This window comes from Phoxinus phoxinus (genome assembly GCF_949152265.1).
Source record: "Phoxinus phoxinus genome assembly, chromosome: 14".
Taxonomy (NCBI): Eukaryota; Metazoa; Chordata; class Actinopteri; order Cypriniformes; family Leuciscidae; genus Phoxinus; species Phoxinus phoxinus.
Window position 1 is genome coordinate 10,917,399 of NC_136889.1, and position 17,583 is coordinate 10,934,981.

Consider the following 17,583-nt stretch of genomic DNA (forward strand, 5'->3'; position numbering starts at 1 on the left):
AAATATTTGTCATGTGTTAATTAAAAGGAAAGGAGTGACTCTCTTCATAATCCGCTCCCTTGCTGATTGCGGCGTGAGCCTCAGTGTTTAAGCAGCTTTTGTCCTTTGAAGATTAACACAGTTTTCTAAAGGACCCACCTTTGATGTGAAAAAGATTCACATGCGACGGTTTCTCAGTTGCTACTATTTTTTCTCTATTCTGTCACTCACACAGACAGTCACACTCACTCCCTGTGGCTGCACAAACTCACAGGAGATCTTAAACCTTTTAAAACCTTTCAATCAAAGCACACAAGACCTTTTCATACAGGGAAGTTGTTCATTTGAATGGAAAATCTGAGGGGTGGGGGTATGTCAAATTCAGTTTGTTTTGCCTTGAATTGATAATTAAACTGTGCATTGGCCTTTGCCTTCCCTTAAAGAAGAGAGAAAAAGAAAAAAAGTGTTTTTATAACACTATAGCATGTGTTAAACAGAGTAGACAGTCACATTAGCCATCAAAACGTCAAGATGCTCTGAATGAATGTCCCGCTTGAAGTCTACAAAATCAAGTTCAAATAGAGGTTTATGAAGATAAACGCTTTTTTTATTTCACTGTATTCTCCGGATCTGCAAATATGTCCGTCTGTTTATCGTTTAACTTCAGACCTCTTTCTGTTCTTTACACTAATGTTCATAATCAGAGTATTTATGGACACAGGGCGAGAACATCTCATTGCAACTGTGTTCAAAGTGACTTTAATGCATTTCAACATGCTAGATATGTGGCTCACTCAAATTTCAGTATCTAGCAAACAGAAACGGGTGCAAAAAATTATTATTTATTATAAATGTATTTATTTATCTTTTAAGAATCATGATGAATATTCATAACATGTTTCTGTATTAGTTGCAGCACCTTGACTTTGATTTAGACGAAGAAATGTTTTTCAAATAATAATGAGCAGTAAATTTCATTTTTTTTCTAAATGAATATCAAATAGAATTTTAGATCTAAAAATTAAAAACAAGCTCATCATAGAAGAGGTCTATTCAGTTTATAATTTAATTAAATTATTTCAATAAAAAAAAAAAAAAAAATTGTCATGCCATTGACCCATAATTACGCTAGTTTTCTCTGACCCTGGTTGGACATGTTTTGTATGTTGTACAACATTTTTAAGATTTAACTGACTATAGCCATCTTTGTACCCATCCCTATGTGGATGCTACATGTGTGTATGTATGTATATATATATATATATATATATATATATATAATTTCTCTCTTGCAGAAACTTACTCCCTGGGTGGGTCTAAGGAAGATAAATGTTTCATACTGGGGGTGGGAGGACATGTCTCCCTTCACTTCCAGCACGCTGCAGTGGTTACCAGGGGAGCCAAGTGACTCAGGTTTTTGTGCGTACCTGGAAAGAGCTGAGGTAGCCGGACTCAAAGCCAAACCCTGCACTGCCAACACTGAGGGTCTGATCTGTGAGAAGCCAGTTGGTGAGAAAAGTTTTAGTTTTTTTGCTCTGTTTCTTTGTAACATGAACCTGGAGGTGATTCAACGCCTGCTCTGTGGTGAATGCTGTTCTTACACATCAGACCCAAACTCAATCTGCTCCCACTGGAAACTCCACAGGGTTCTTGAAGAATGGGGAAGTCTGGAAGTAGACTTTTATTAATATATTTAGTCTTAATTTGATAATGCTTTCATCTAACAGTTCTGTTCTATTATTCCCAGCTCTGTTAACATAAACTTTGTTTAACGCCTATTCCACTGAATTCTGCAGATTTTCCCTTATATTTTATGCAGATTCAGTCTGGGCTTGTCCTGGCTTTTTGTATCACATATGTCAAGGTGATTTGGTCTCTGCATCTGCCATAACATTCTTTTCCATATAGTGTTATCACACAAGTAAAGAAATTAACATATTACTTGGTTTTATTAAAGTTTTATGAAAAAATAATAATAATCCAGTTAAAACAGAGCTATTGTTTTTTTTTTTTTTTTGTAAATGAGCAGAGCTGTTGTATACTCTCTCGCATCCTCTGTTTCCTTGGCTGCAGTATGTTTATTTGACCTGTTTGAAACTCTAGAAAAGAGACACAGAGGAGGCACAAATGAAGCCTTGAACAAGATTTGGCCCCCCCTCCAGACACATGCAAAGAGCATAAAGAATGAATGTCAACTCGCCCTCCCCTCATCTCTGTGTTTATTCTGCTCATTTTCATTTCTTATTTATGTTCTTCTTCTCATTGTGCTCATTTCATTTGTTTCTCTCACTCTATAGGTAACAATCCAGATTTTTGAGGCAATGTGTATAGACATTGTCATTATCATGAATATAATAAACATTGTTCGCAACATCATATTTTAAGTGTGATAAAAATGCAGAACTACAGTATTATTATAGCTATAGAATATATTACAATAAATAATTGCAGTGGGGTGCAAAACTCTTAGGCCACATTGAAATGTGGGATCCAAATTCAAATTTTAAACTTGAAATAAGCAAAGTGTGACAAATATTGGACAAATGATGACTGAATTGATTGAATTTTTATGATGTAAAATAAAAATGTTTAAGGTTCTGTTTCTCAGTTGCTAATCAAAGTAAACTTCTTGGCATTGATTATGTGATTGCACAGATGTTCTTGCTTCCATTAAAGCATTAGATGCTCTTTTGAATCATTCTCAAAACAGATTGGATAACTTGGTCATCATGTTTTACACTAAGTTGTGGAGTTCATACAAATGTTCTTTTTCATAACTGAAACTATTAAAAATCATTTGTATTAATTGAAATAAGGCTAAAATAAAATAAAAATATTTGATAGTAAACTTAAAGGGTTAGTTCACCCAAAAAAATTACAATTCTGTCAGTAATTACTCACCCTCATGTTGTTCCAACCCCGTAAGACTTTAGTTTATCTTTGGAACACAAATTAAGATATTGATCTCAAAGTAAGATCTCGTGTTCTCACTCAGAGGCCCACATGGAAGAAAATGAATAGTTGAAAAAATTCTTGATTTTTGCGCACAAAAAGTATTCTCGTCTCTTGATAAACTTAAGGTTGACCCACTGTAGTCTCTTGGACTATTTTAACAATGTTTTTACTAACCTTTCTGGGCCGGCAGATGCAATTACATAGCAGCATATGAAGGAGTGAGCCAGCTCTCAGATTTCATCAAAAATATCTTAATTTGTGTTACGAAGATGAACGAAAGTCTTACGGGGTTGGAACAACATGCGGGTGGGGTGAGTAATTAGTGTGTAAAAGAGAGAGTAAAGCAAAATAAAAAAAAGTACAAAAAACTAACAAAAAGACAAAAACACAACAAAATGACTAAAACAAACAAAAATAAAATGAAAAACACACATAAATAAAGGCTAATTCAAAATAGAAATAAATAGTATTGGTTTCACTTTGTTGATGTTCCCTTTAACACATTCTGTTATCTATAAGTGATGTTGCACCTACATGTCTACTACTGTACATGTCATTAGGGTTGCAGGTAGGGTTAGGGTTAGAATAAGTTGACATGTAGTTGCAAAGTTACTTAAAGTCAGTAGAATGTCTGTTGGGGGACCATCACAATAAGGTGTTAGCAGATATTAAGCAGACAGCCTACTAATACTCTGAGTTAGTTGACACAATGGTGCAGCGTTACTTATTGTCAAGAGTTCAAAAGGGACCATCAGAATAAAATGTTAACATAGTTTTAAAATAATATTCAAATATCACTGAATCATGCAGCTCTATAAATAAAAATCTGGCCATAAGATCTGAAACTTTTGTATCCTATTGTATCTTTTTAGAAAATTGTATTGTCATTTTGAATTGTTATTTTAGGTGTTTTAAGTGTTAAATTCACAGTTTTCTATTGTTTGACATTTTTGCCTAGTATTTCAAATGATCTAATTAGCTTAAAAGTCATTGTGATACTGACTACTGCATTTTCCTCCCTCAGTGAGCCCAAACCTTACCATGCGTCCATGTAAGGTGCCCTGCTCCCTGCGAACCACCTGTGCCAACTGCACCAGCCAGGCCATGGAGTGTATGTGGTGTGGCAGCACCAAGCGCTGTGTGGATTCCAATGCGTACGTCATCTCCTTCCCTTACGGCCAGTGCCTGGAGTGGCAAACTGGAGACTGTGGAGGTGAGTGCTCGCGTTTACCATCAAGGACACGTGCATTAAGATACGTGGCAGACTAGTAGCTGGAGTTATGAGTACACACTACTCTGGTGAACACACACACCTTCTAACTCATTTACTTTCCACCTTCTCATTTTCCCCTTCTGTTGTGAGCCTGAGGGAGATTGAGTTTTGAGAGAGCAGATGTTGTGAACGCTATGCCTGCTGCACAGGCAGGTATCAAACTCACTATAAACTCCTGTCACACTCTGACTGGCCTCCACCAGAAAAATCTATTAACCATCGACATCTGTCCGGCCTTGCACAAGACACAGAGACCCTGCACAAAGAGAAAAAAGATCTTTCATCTTATTCGGACTTTTGACTTGTGGCATAAAGTCTGGTCATTGTTGCAGGTTTTCTGACCAAGAATTGCTCACTTGGAGAGCAAGAGAATGTCTGATCGTCATGTAAAGTGACCAAAGACCGTTTGTGATATATTTACGTGCCGTTTAGTGATGGGGTTTTCCAAAAATAATTTATAGAATTTATAGGAATTCAACACTGCAAAAATTTACTTAAAGCCAAACCAAAAATTAAAATCCTACAAACATTTAACATTTTTGCAAACACAAAAGAAGATATTTTTAAGAATGCAGTTTTGCTGACCACATCCTTTGTATGGATAAACATTAAGACATTTCTCAAAATATGTGATAAATGCTTTGGACTTTCTCCAGTTGTAGCACCACCTATGGGCAGAATTTGACACAAATTGGCATGAATCCTCAGAATGTTTGGTTGTCTATGTATGCCAAGTTTTGTTAAGTTTTTAAGTCAATTAGTTTTAAAATGTGCAATTTGCGTATATCCTCACTCAATGCTCAACATTCTTTTGTAAATGTTTTGCCTGTTTAAAGCTGCTGTGTTTGGAAAAGTGTTTTTTTTTTCCTTAAAATTGAAGAGTGGAAAAAAACGGTATAAAGAGAAATTAAATGTAAGAAATGCTGAATTTTTTTTAAGCCCTTATAGTTCTAGAGATTTCTGATTATACCACCAACTTTGGTGTCTCTACAACTTGGTACAGACCTGGCAGAAAAAAAAGAGAATAAGAATAGGAATAAGAAAATCGGACAACAAATACAATAGTGTTCCAAAACCTTTGGAACGTGGACCCCAAAATGTGTCCTTTTTTTTGCTGGGAAATAAGCACAACAGTTATGTGAACAGAAACTTTAATAGAATAAATCTTTTGTCAAGATTTGATGACTCTAATCTGGCATATTCCATCATTAACATTGGTCATTTTATTAGTTTGGTCCTTTGACCAATTTAACCCAGCTTTTTTGAGACGTTTTTCCAAATGCTCTTATTTCCATAAAGCCAGTCACTTAGATTTGAACTCTTGATTTCAGCCATCACTTACCATTCTTATACATCATGTGTCAGTGTGCGAACTGTAGGCGGTTCGTGGGTGTGCCGTCTGAAACTGAGGCTGTTCAGATCTCTGCTCAGTCACTTTACGATTCAACAGCTCCTCTAGTCCTTTCTAAGTAGATTTGCAGAAATATCCCTATACTCAAGAGTGATATCATGTGGTCCAAAACAACACAGAACCATGCCAAAGTATCTGAAATGACTGATGGTAATCGTTTCAGAAAAGCCTTATGAGTAGCTGACGCGGACCTACCTTGTACAGTCATCAGCAAGTTTGTAGACGCATGGAATCATTCTTTTCTTCTGCATTAAGAGGCACTAGAGCCGGCATCGTAATGCGGCGTAAATGAGCAGCTGCAACAGGGACGAGAATGAAAAATAGATATGCAGTCCAACTGAGAGGCGTAGTGCTTAATAACCAACATATTTCTCCAGAAAAAATACTACTACAAAATCCTGACTAGCGAAATTGCCTGTCTATAGTGTCTCAGGAAGTTGAAAGTCTTTTCATGGCCTTGAGACCCTGAGAACGCAAACTCCCCTTCCATTCGCCATTATAGAGTTACACAGATATTACTGTTCTTTCTCTGTGGATGTGCCGGTCATTGATTTTATCTGGACCGCAGAGACTGAAGGCCTCCAGTGCATTGTTAACTGGGATGTTGATGGCTGTATTTCATAGAGGCGATCTGTCAGACAATAAACATCATTAAGGTCAGCTCTCTGATGGAAGTGAATTGCTAGAGGATCCCTTTTCTTCCTCTAAGGAGTTGGTTCATGGCCGCAGCAAATATTTTGCTGAGTGATTCTTTGGTGTGAAATGCCTCATAGATGTACCTGTTGTGATAGAGGATAATTTCATTAGAAAAAGTGCAGTTTTCATATTTAAACAAAGGCCCACACAGAGATAAAGGAACGGCTTGACAGCATGATAATATGTACCTAATCAAAATGGAAATGAACTTCTTCACTGGCTCAATATACTCAGCAAATACTATAGCCTTTTCAATGCAGAAGCTGAGATAAAAGAAATACCATATCGTACAACACGCCAACATGTTGCAAGTCGGCTGTCCATTGTGTTGTATTGTTACGGTACAAATGAGTTAGAATATTTGTAAATTTTTTTTTTTTTTCAAAAAAGTCTTTGTTATAATTCAGCCTTTAAACAGACAAATGTGTGGACATTTTTGAGACAAATAGTGCATCCTTTTTTTTCATTACTTTCCACCTCCTTAACCTTTCTGTTCAAGTGTATAATCTTACCAAAAATTATATATCTCTATTTTGTTAGTAACTGGATAAGAGTTTCCCCCATTAGAAAAGGTTCACCCTGAAAATACTTTCCAAAATAAAAATACTCAGTGTCTTATGCTCACCAATTAATTTATTTGATTAAAAATACAGTAAAAAACTGAAATATTCTGTATTATATTATTGCAATTCAAACTAACTTTCTATTTTATATATTTTAAATTATAATTTATTCCTGCTGAATTTTCAGCATCATTACTCAAGTCTTAAGTGTCACATGATCTTTCAGAAATGTTGACTTGGTGCTCAAGAAATAGTTTTTTTTTTTTTTAATTATCATCATCAATGTTGAAAACAGTTGAGCTGGTTAATATTATTGTGGAAATATTTTTTCAGGATTTTTTTAAAATAGAAAACTCAAAAGAACAGAATTTACATTATAAATGTCTTTAATGCCACTTTTGATTTAAATGTCCTTGCTGAATAAAAGTATTTTATGCTGAATATATATATTTTTTTAATCTTTTTGACATCAGACTTTTGAATGGTAGTGTTCACTTGCATGAGATGAGTGGCTTATTTTATATAACTTGGCCATTTTAAGATCACATGTCCAAAGATGTAAGAGTCAGTCTTTGCAAAACCCATTATTCTGTCCATGTGGTTTTGCATGTGACTTTCTCTCTCTGGAAAATTACATAGGCTGGCAATAATTCTCTATTAAATATAATATTTTCCGCTTTATGCTTGTTAATCCTGACTGCAATCTATTTGTCAGGTGTCCCTGTCCCAGGTGAACCTGTCCACGAGACAGATGTTGTCTTGCTGTAGACAGAGATTTCATATTGTCATTGGGTCAGACATGCATAGAACAGATTTTAATTGTTACATTTATAAATGTTTAACGCTTGTGCTAAAGTGTTATTTGAAGGAGTCTTTTTGAGAGAAAGATTTTTTTATAACATTGAGAATATTGTATAGATTTGCATATGTAATGACTGTTTAGGTGTCCTTGGCTAAAGATAATCCTCCTTTTGCTAAACACAAAAAGGGAAAGGAGGGAGCGAGAAAAATTGTGAGAGGGAGAGATGAGAATTGTTTGTAATTATGAAACACCTCTGTGATTGTGCCGAATGCTCGGCACGGCAAAATGAATCATTGTATTGGGCGTGAATAATGCAGGAGGAGAGAGGAGCTTCTGGGCAAAAAGTTCACCTAACACATCTGTGCGCTATGGAAATCTAGATCAAGAACGCAAAAGAACATGCAAATATCCACATAACTTCCACAGAATGTCAGAAAACTTTTCAAATCTTTTTTTCCTTCTTTCCATGTGTTATTCATTGATATAAAATGTGTATACAGGCTACAGTAAACAGAACAGCTTCAATTTACTCAGTGGTTTGACCTTCATGCTGGGAAATGTTATTAAGACGTCGATGACCACTGAAGAATTTTGAAAGTGGATGCACAATATATCTGTGCCATATTGGTTATTGGCTGAAATTGAGGTTTTTCCACATTTTTAGTAGTGGCTTTCAACCTTTTTGATAAAAAAAAATAAAATAAAATGTACTCACAATTTCTAGTTAAAAATGTCCTAGTCTAATTTCTAAAAAAAAAGATAAAATATTTTAGGGCTTGACATAGCTAAAAAATAATAATATGTATATACATTTTTTTTATGACGTTTTGAATTGTAATTACATCTTTTAAAATTACACTTATGAAAAAAATGTAGGGTATAATTTAAAATGAGAAATATCTTGATTTGAGTTGTTTTTGCTTGTTAATATTTTAAGTCATCTTGAGGCCTATTAGTGTGCCTCTGCCCTTGGTTGAGAACCTCCGTTTAAAGGTTTCGGTTGGTTGAATACTGTATCGGCTGATAGGGGATAATTTCCCCATTCTATATTTAAATTTAGATGTCCTTTGCCGTCCAGTGTTGGGGGTGATGCATTACAAGTAACATGATGGTTATCGTAGTACTAGACTAATGTGAGCATGTATTTACTCATCTCACTTGCACAAAAACAGATTTAGTATTAGTTAAAATTAAAAACAGTGAAATGCAAACTCATAATATTAAACAAACCTGCAATAATTCAATTTGTTAAATAATACAAATATACTTCATGCATTTAATCTCACTTTATTATATTAACCAATGTCTTTGCTGCTGACCTTTTGATGATCCAATTAATCCATTTGATTTTAGTTTATTTTTTGTTTTATTTTCTTAATTTATTTAGATGTCTTAGCTTTGCTTTTTACATGTATTTTCAATTTAATAACCTGCAGTTGTGATAATGGCCTGGAAGACTTGTAGATTATAAAGCTACACCTTAAAATTTTCTAAATAGAAACTCCTTATGTCTCCAAACAGCACATTTTTGAATATGATATGGAAGGTCAAACACTGTGGCACTTCAAAAAACCAGCTCATATTTCCCACTTACTTTCACATTGACTGTGGTGGCGTTCCCTCAGTGTGTCTTTCTGCCCTGTTTTTAATGACACACTCGACATCTCTCAGTATCTGCCCTCGCCATTAACCCCGAGACACTTTTTGACCCTCACACTGTCTAAGGACCCATTAGACGGGGTCTGGTCGAGGGGTACATTGATGGACTCTTCTTCTGTCCCTATTGCATGCATACATTTTCTGCTCCCACACACACAAATATCTAAAAAGGAAGGGAGGTCATTACTGAGGGGCTCCAACTTTTCTGTTATAAAAACCCCTATTGGCACAGAGAATGTAAATTATCGGATCCTGTCCCCTGTGTCTCAAATGTCCAGCACTCTGAATGTCAGGCACATTGTATGAATACACATTCATAATGTAATGGCACAAAACTCAATTTAGTTTGAAATTATAAGGTCATTCAACAACACACAGGCAGAGTAAATTTCAATGCTGTTAACAAATTGATATAATGTGACTTTTAATGTGTACAAAATGCAATAAGTCAAGTAATACAAAAGACAAACAACTCAAATGTTTTTTTGGACTCTCATTAATAATGTTTAGTTTATCATATGTAGCTTTAATATTTTGAACTAGCTTTTAGTTTTATGTTTTGTGCTTTGGTCATACTACTCTTATTTTGTCAGTTTTTTTAACTATTTCTATTTAGCTTCCATTTAGGTTACACTTTATTTCGATGGTCCACTTTAGACACTAACTATACTATACTACTATACTAACTAAAATAACTTTGCAACTACATGTCAACTAACTCTCATTAGAGTAAAGTAGACTGTTAGGTTAGAATTAGGTGTTAGGTTTCGGTTAAGTACAATAAGTCGACGTACTTGCAAAGTAACTTCTAGTCAGTAGAATGTCTGTTGGGGGACCATCAAAATAAAGTGTTAGAAAAGCTTAAGTTTTACTAAGTTATACTAAGTTTTCATGATTAAAAAAAACACACCTTTATTTCAATTAAAGTAAACAATTTTAAGTTTTAGTGGAGATTACTGATGGTGCTCTGGAGGTAAATACGGCTAAAAAGGTTGGGAAACACTCATTTATCTTTTACTAATTCATCTAAATCTTCTCTCTTTCTAGCTCAGAACTGTTCAGGTCATCAAACATGTGGTCAGTGCCTGGGACAGCCTGATTGTGGTTGGTGCGGAGACCCCACAGACACAGGCCAGGGCCAGTGTATTGAGGGATCATACCGTGGACCAATGAGGAGCCTGAGTAGACAGAGCCGAGAGAGGGTATTGGACACCAGCAACTGTTCAAGGGAAAAAGGCTATAACTGGGCCTACATAACCTGCCCAGGTACACATAAAAAACACATGTCACTGATCAAAACCTGTAAATTATGGTGTGTTTGAAAAACTAACAAAAAAAGTTTGAAAAACAAACATTATTCTCTCTTTGTTTCAGCATGTCAGTGTAATGGACATAGTGTGTGTGTTAATGGCAGTGTATGTGAGCAGTGCAAGAATCTCACAACTGGGTCGCAGTGCCAGATCTGTCTACCTGGTTACTATGGAGACCCAACTAATGGAGGGAAATGCCAAGGTGAGATATTTCTCTTTATGTTTATGTTTACAAGTATGTCTGTCTGTGTTCGTAAATCAGAGAGTATGGCTCTTGAAGGAATAGATTTCACACCCAGAAAGGAGGATTTTGTTCTCATCTGCTCACTTTTCCAAGCATGCATGATTTTTGCCATCCGTGGAACACAAAAGATATATTTAGCTGAATATCCAGATGTTGTTTTCCATTTAAAGAAAGTGGATTGTAAATAGGGCTGCCAAGCTACAAAGAACAAAAGTATCCCCAAAGTAGTCAATTTTGACCGTGCTCCGTGCAGTAGATTTCTGTCAAGACGACTTCCGTCAAAGAAAACTGACAATTAGCATATGGCTTAGATTGGCGGTGTGGTTCTGTTCTGGGGAAGAACCCCATCCTATCCATGCAGCCTTGCACGGATTACAGCTGGGAACGCAGTATTATACCGCCCGTGTGTGTGTGTGTGTGTGTATATATATATATGCGTGTGTGTGTCCAAATAAATCAATATTATAGTTAAAATATGAATAAATATTCTTTACACAATATTTGTATTACATGTTTCCCTTTTTTTTTTTTTTACATTTTCAAATCAATCAAACTAATGTGTGATATTTTATTTTGATCATTATACAATTAAATGGTATGAAAAATAAATGAAATACAAAAATGAAATGCTCTCATTTACTGATAAATATGCTAAAATCCCACATATATGCTATTGTTTATATATTATGTGTTTGTATAAATGGTGGTGCATTAGTTTGCATTTAACTTTGTGAATTTAGAACAGCAAATGTGCCTCTACCAGAATGACAACAGGGAAGCAGAGTACTTGTATAAATGTGTGCGAACACACCATGGATTGACACTATCTTTTCCCTTTTTTAAGTTTTTATTTGAATGCCGTTCCAGATTGCTTCGCTATGACGGGTTTAATTTCAGCCTGGGTTATCTGGAAAGGTATGAGGCGTGAGTGGAGGATCTTAGAATTTTCATTATTTCGTTAAACTACCCCTTTAAGGTATACATGTGACCACACGATCTATCAAACTGAAATCGATGCAGTAGTTAATTCATAAACAGTCTGCCTGCATCCAGATGTACCACAGGATATCCCAGTGTCCCCCATCTAATTTTGTTGTAATGGTTAGTGAGGCCATATTTCATTATGAGTGCAGTATTCAACCTGACGCAAATTGTATTGATTTGATGTGGGCTCCTCGTGTTAGTTCATCACTGTGGCTTTTCTCCTGGTTTCCAATCACTGAGTTTATATACAAGCATCATCGCTCTTAGAGATGAAACTGCATCGAGGGGTAGAGAAAGGCAGCAGGGAGACGAAGAGGTGCAAGGAAGGTGGTGTAATAACATCATTCTCTGTCGGACAGATGCACGTTTTCTCCACATTCTGTGACATTAAATCACTCTTAATCATTTTCTTATTTCCTGGAGTTGACTGCCGCCCCTCCTCTTCGCCTATACGAGCGGTACAGCGCTCACAGCGGAGATTTGATAGATGTGCGGCCCTCCACATCTCTCAAGGATGCACGCTCTCCCTCTCTATTTCTCCTCCCTGTTGAATACCTCTGTGATTAAGAGCGCTTTATAGACTGCGTCTTGATGTAAATGTGCATGTGTGTTTAATGCTCTGATTGTGGCCGCCACTAATCCAGCAGTGTCATTTTTCAGCGTTAGTGAGCGGAGGAGATTTACCTCACCTCTACACTAATAAGTTCAAGCCACTGATCTGTGTTAGATTAGACGAGGAGAGATGGAGAGCGGCCCACTGTGTGGAGAACAGAAAAGGCCGAATGGATATCTCTCACAGAGTGTGTGTGTGTGTTGTCTGAAGGAGAAAAGAGACAGGCCATCAAAGTAAGATCAGGTTAAAATATGACACGCGGCCGGCTGCCCTTGACGAGAGAGAGAAAGCGGTCTGTGGAAGATGGAGGACATGTGTCCGTTTGAAATGGCCCTCTTAGTTAGAGGACGACAGAGGGCAGACAGAGTCCTGGGATTTTCTGTATGAATGTGTGTTTATGTCTTTGAAAGATTTGGAATTCATGCTTTTCAAATGAAAGCTGTGATCAATGGTCATACTTGTGTGTGTGGGCTTAGAGTCTTAGTGTGTTAGAGGTTGGTGGTATGGTGGGAATTTTAAATAATGCTAAGAACATATATATGAACACTATATTATTAGTAATAATAACCACTTAATAATGGTCACACCTTCATTTTCCAATTAAAAAAAAGTGTATATATATATATATACAGATCCTACTGACTTCCCACAAAATCCCATTTTCTATACCTAACTATGTGTCTTTGTAGGTGTGTGAATGCTCGGTTACCATATTCTGTAGTGTTTTTCCATGTACTTGTTTGTAGACATTTACTGTTTTTTTGTGTTTGTATGTGTGTACCTGACAGAGTCATACTGACCCTAGAGCGGTGCTATTCTTGGCCTCTGACTGGACAAACACACACACACAACACCCTCATTTTCCCTCTCTTTATTTGACCTGTATAAGTCATTCTCTGCTTGAGGTATAAAACACACACCTGTTCAATCACCCAACATGACAGCCATAGCTGGACCTGCAGCGTGAACGCGAACGTTTTGGAATAACGTGTTCATTTAATCTCAACACACAGATGAATTCCATAATTTGTATGTAGGGATAGTTCACCCATAAATAAAAATTTGGTCATCATTTACTCATACAATGGAAGTCAATAATCACCAGGACTGTTTTGTTACCAACATACTTCAAAATATTTGTGTTCTGCAGTAGCAAGTCATACAGGTTTGGATCGACTTGAACTATCCCTTTAACCAGGGTTTGAAATTAACTTTTTCACTCACTTTTAAGTTACCGGCCATTCACAATGTCTTTTCTGTTAACCAAATTCTTTTTAATCTTTGCTTTTTCTTCAATGCAAATGTTCAAGCGCGGCGTTATTTGTTGCGTAGTGACGTGCACGTTCAATTAAGCCAGATATGCGTAGATTCTGCGCAATATGTATTAAATATATCATGATGACTCACGAGTTGAGCAGATTTGGCTTACACAAACTTCCCCAGCAGAGTGAGTAAACATAAGTAGCACGCCAAATTGACTAGTGATTTGACAGCGCTACCTGCCACAGTTGATTATTACCCATATTTGTCGGGTTGGCGGGTGTTCATTTCAAACCCTGCCTTCAAATCCATTAGGGGAATTTCAAGCCCCTCAGTCGCCGAAAAAAAAGTTTAATCTGTATTTCAAAGATTATATAAACATGAACCTGTAATGATGGCTTTAAAATCCATTTGAATCAGAGTTTTGGCTTTATAAACTTTGTTGCCTCAGTAACAAGATAATTGAGCGCACTCCCACTAATTATAGTGTCTGATGAAGATTCCCTAATGAGTGTGAAGCTGGTGGAGCTAGTATGACAGTATATAATGAGATTATAATGAACATTTGAGAGGTGCATGCTCATATTGTCCTGTTATTTGCAACACTACAGGTAAATAAGCAGCTGTTTTTCTCGTCTATCTCTTGATTTTGAATCCCGATTTGAGCCTTTCCAAACACATTTTGCTTTTATTAAACTAATTTTAATAAACTTTGTAATAAACATTTGAATATTACTGACGGAACCAAAAAGGCATTTAGTGAACCAACATCAGAGCACACTTGCTCTCTCTCTAACTTTTATGTCCGCATTCAGTGTTTCCCCTAGGATTTTTTTCAGGAGGGGTGGTAGACCCCCTGAAACTACTAGTGTCGCTGAGCGGGCGTTTTACGGATACGTGATGTTGTCATAGATGCGGCGCGCAGTAGGCGGTTGTTTGCATCGGTACAGGGCCCTATGAAATAAGTTTTATTTTTTTCCAAATTAATTTTTTTCCGTTTTCATTTTTTAGTAATCAAAAAGCATGTCTAATTAATTGAAATCATGAAACTTATACAATTATTAAACTTAAAAAAAAAGTTTCTATGAAATGGTTCTTTTCACACAAATTCGGTGTTGTTCTTGTAATCAAATGAAGACACAAAACATGAATTTAATTTATTTTAATCGTATGAAATTAAATAAACGCTTTGTCAAACAACGTGCTGCACATTTTTTTTGATTTTTTGATTTAATTTATTTTTAATGATCATTTATTTGTGTTAGTATTATTATTACACTGAGATGTATCTAAATTATACTGTACAAAAGTAATAGCTATATTTCTGTCAATTTAAACCGAACTTTTATTTTGACGGGTTGCCGTGAAGACCTTTGAGCTTCTGTGTGTTTATGAAATGACGTATTGACATTGATAGTCCCCCCCCCCCCCAACAACAACAACAACAATAATGGTAGGGGAAACAGAAACACTGCCATTGTCTCTTTCTTCCTTTATTGGCTCTTCCTGTTTACTTTGCATAAATCCTCATTAGGTACATGCTGGTAGTCGGCCACACATTTCTTAGAAACCTCCCTCACTGAAGATGATTCACTTCACTTATGGCATTTGTACTGCACTGATGCAGTACCAGGTACAGCTCACTGATGCAACACATAAACTTATATTCATAGTAGGAATTATTGATGGATACAAGAAAACCAGCATGTCTGTGTATGTATATCATGCATATTTCTGTCTTAAACTACATCATTTTTGTTAATCATTCACTCATGGCATCAATCTCAGTGAGTACGAGCACATGGTGGCAGTCGTATAGAGCAGACAGGAGGGTACATTTTAGACCCAGATGGAGGAGAGCTCCGTTTTGCCTCTCACTCTGAACATTTCCCCCTTCTAATCTCTTTAAGGATCTGTTTGAAATGGCTGTATGCTTTTCACACAGCAAGGTCTCAGCAGCGCCTGTCCCCCTCCATGCTCCTCACCCCCAACAAAACAACTGTGGCATCTAATCATGTTTTGCCACATCCAGTTTGTGTTGTACAAGCTTCTGTTGGGTTTAAGGTGATTGGGGTGTATCCACAGAAGGTCATTCTTGGCATTCTTTATAAATACCTGTAAAAAAAGAAGCAAGATACCTACATACAGTTGGATACCTACATCTTTTTTTATTTATTATTATTTTTTTATTATCTTTTTAACAATACATATTTACATAATTTTAATCATTTGTACAGTATTTGCTACTACTACTACTACTACTAATTTAATAATTAATTTCCCCTGATGATTCTGAAGAGACAACTATACAAAATTAATGTAATTTTCTACAGGTTCTGACACAATGTTAATTGCTGCAGTCTATTTAAAACATTTCATTCATTTGAGTTCTTTATTTAAAATTGGTTTGAATAAACGATTCAATGACTTAATCATGAAGACTTCACTTGTTTCCTTACTGGATGAATCAGAGTTTTTTGCACAAATCTCTTATATGAATGATTCAATGACAACATTTTTAAGTCATTTGTCACCAAATACTGGTGTAATGATGTAACTAGCTATGTTTCCATCCACTTGTCAATCGAATTATCTGAAGTTCGGTATAAAAAACTCATGCGAATAAAGCTGGTGAAAGTGTGTTTCCATCCAACGGCTTTAAAGCGAATAAAAACCTGTGCGTAATGACGTCACATGCTGTTTTGCCATCAAATTTGTATATCGAGACATTTTAAGGTGTTTCCATAAAATTTTCGCACTGAATCGCACAACATTCAAGCCAACATTTGCAGACAAAGTTTTGCTAGACAAAATGCAATTCATTATTTATTCGGCAAATAACGTTTCCATCAGCGTTTATCGCACGTTTCCATCAGCGTTTATCGCATAAGCCGTATATCGATCAAGATAAAATCCGATGAGACCGAACGCATTTCATTTGAGTCGATATTCATGAAATTCAATCGAATTTTACTGTTTCCATAAGGCATTTTTCATTCAATATCACTTAATTCGGATAAAAACGTATGAATGGAAACATAGCTATTGATACAATCTTAATTTGAAGCGTGAAGTTACGTGCAAAAGGTGATTTACTCTATATTGATCGCTACCGTTGACATCAGTGTTTATATCTGAACTATAAACTTTTATCCCAGTACTTGTGTTAATTCGAATTATTGTAACACTGAAATAATAAATAATAATTAAAAAGACTATTTTTAAGCTGTTTCATACCTACAGTATACATGACAACTGGTTTCTGTGGGTCAGTAGCGGATTTGGTCTAACCCAATGCAGATTTGAATGTTCGCTGTTAATCGTACTTGTAAGTTTTAATACACATAGCCGAATCGCTGTCATTAAGGAATAAGACTGTGTGCGTGTTTGAATCGAGACTGCGATCTTTTTAACGATTAATCATAGAGCTCTAGCATCTACCAATAGTCTTTCAGTCACAGATCAGAAGTGTTGTATAGTACACTAGGACTGTATCTGTCCTTTAGCTCCAGTCTTTGAGATGTCTCCATGGAGCCGGCCGGCAGCATCTGCTGTATTTGGCTCAGGATAGTAACACATCACTGTGAGATGACAACGGAGGTCATGGGGGGCACAGCACCATGCTCACCTTCCTATCCATTAATTAAAACCTTCTGCCCCATAGAGGTGAGTGGAGAAACACTTACCTGGAACCAATTTACTCAGAAGGACTGGCTTTTGCCATTACGACTGTATGTGTGCTTTATATAAAATCATGTTTGCGTCAGAGATGGGAATATTGCATTTGGAGTAAAATTATAGTTCTTTCATATACCTGTATATTGCATGCATGCA

General features: G+C 36.1%; 1 protein-coding gene across 3 annotated transcripts in view; it reads left to right on the top strand.

Moving 5' to 3' along the window:
• The window catches only part of atrnl1a (attractin-like 1a), a 217,906-nt gene that overhangs the window by 83,056 nt on the left and 117,267 nt on the right, over positions 1 to 17,583 (top strand). For all 3 annotated transcript variants that reach the window (XM_079635196.1, XM_079635195.1, XM_079635197.1), the window contains 4 exons: positions 1,275 to 1,488; positions 3,959 to 4,147; positions 10,386 to 10,604; positions 10,713 to 10,850. In XM_079635196.1, the coding sequence (XP_079491322.1) occupies positions 1,275 to 1,488; positions 3,959 to 4,147; positions 10,386 to 10,604; positions 10,713 to 10,850 (760 nt within the window). The remainder of the gene's footprint in view (positions 1 to 1,274; positions 1,489 to 3,958; positions 4,148 to 10,385; positions 10,605 to 10,712; positions 10,851 to 17,583) is intronic.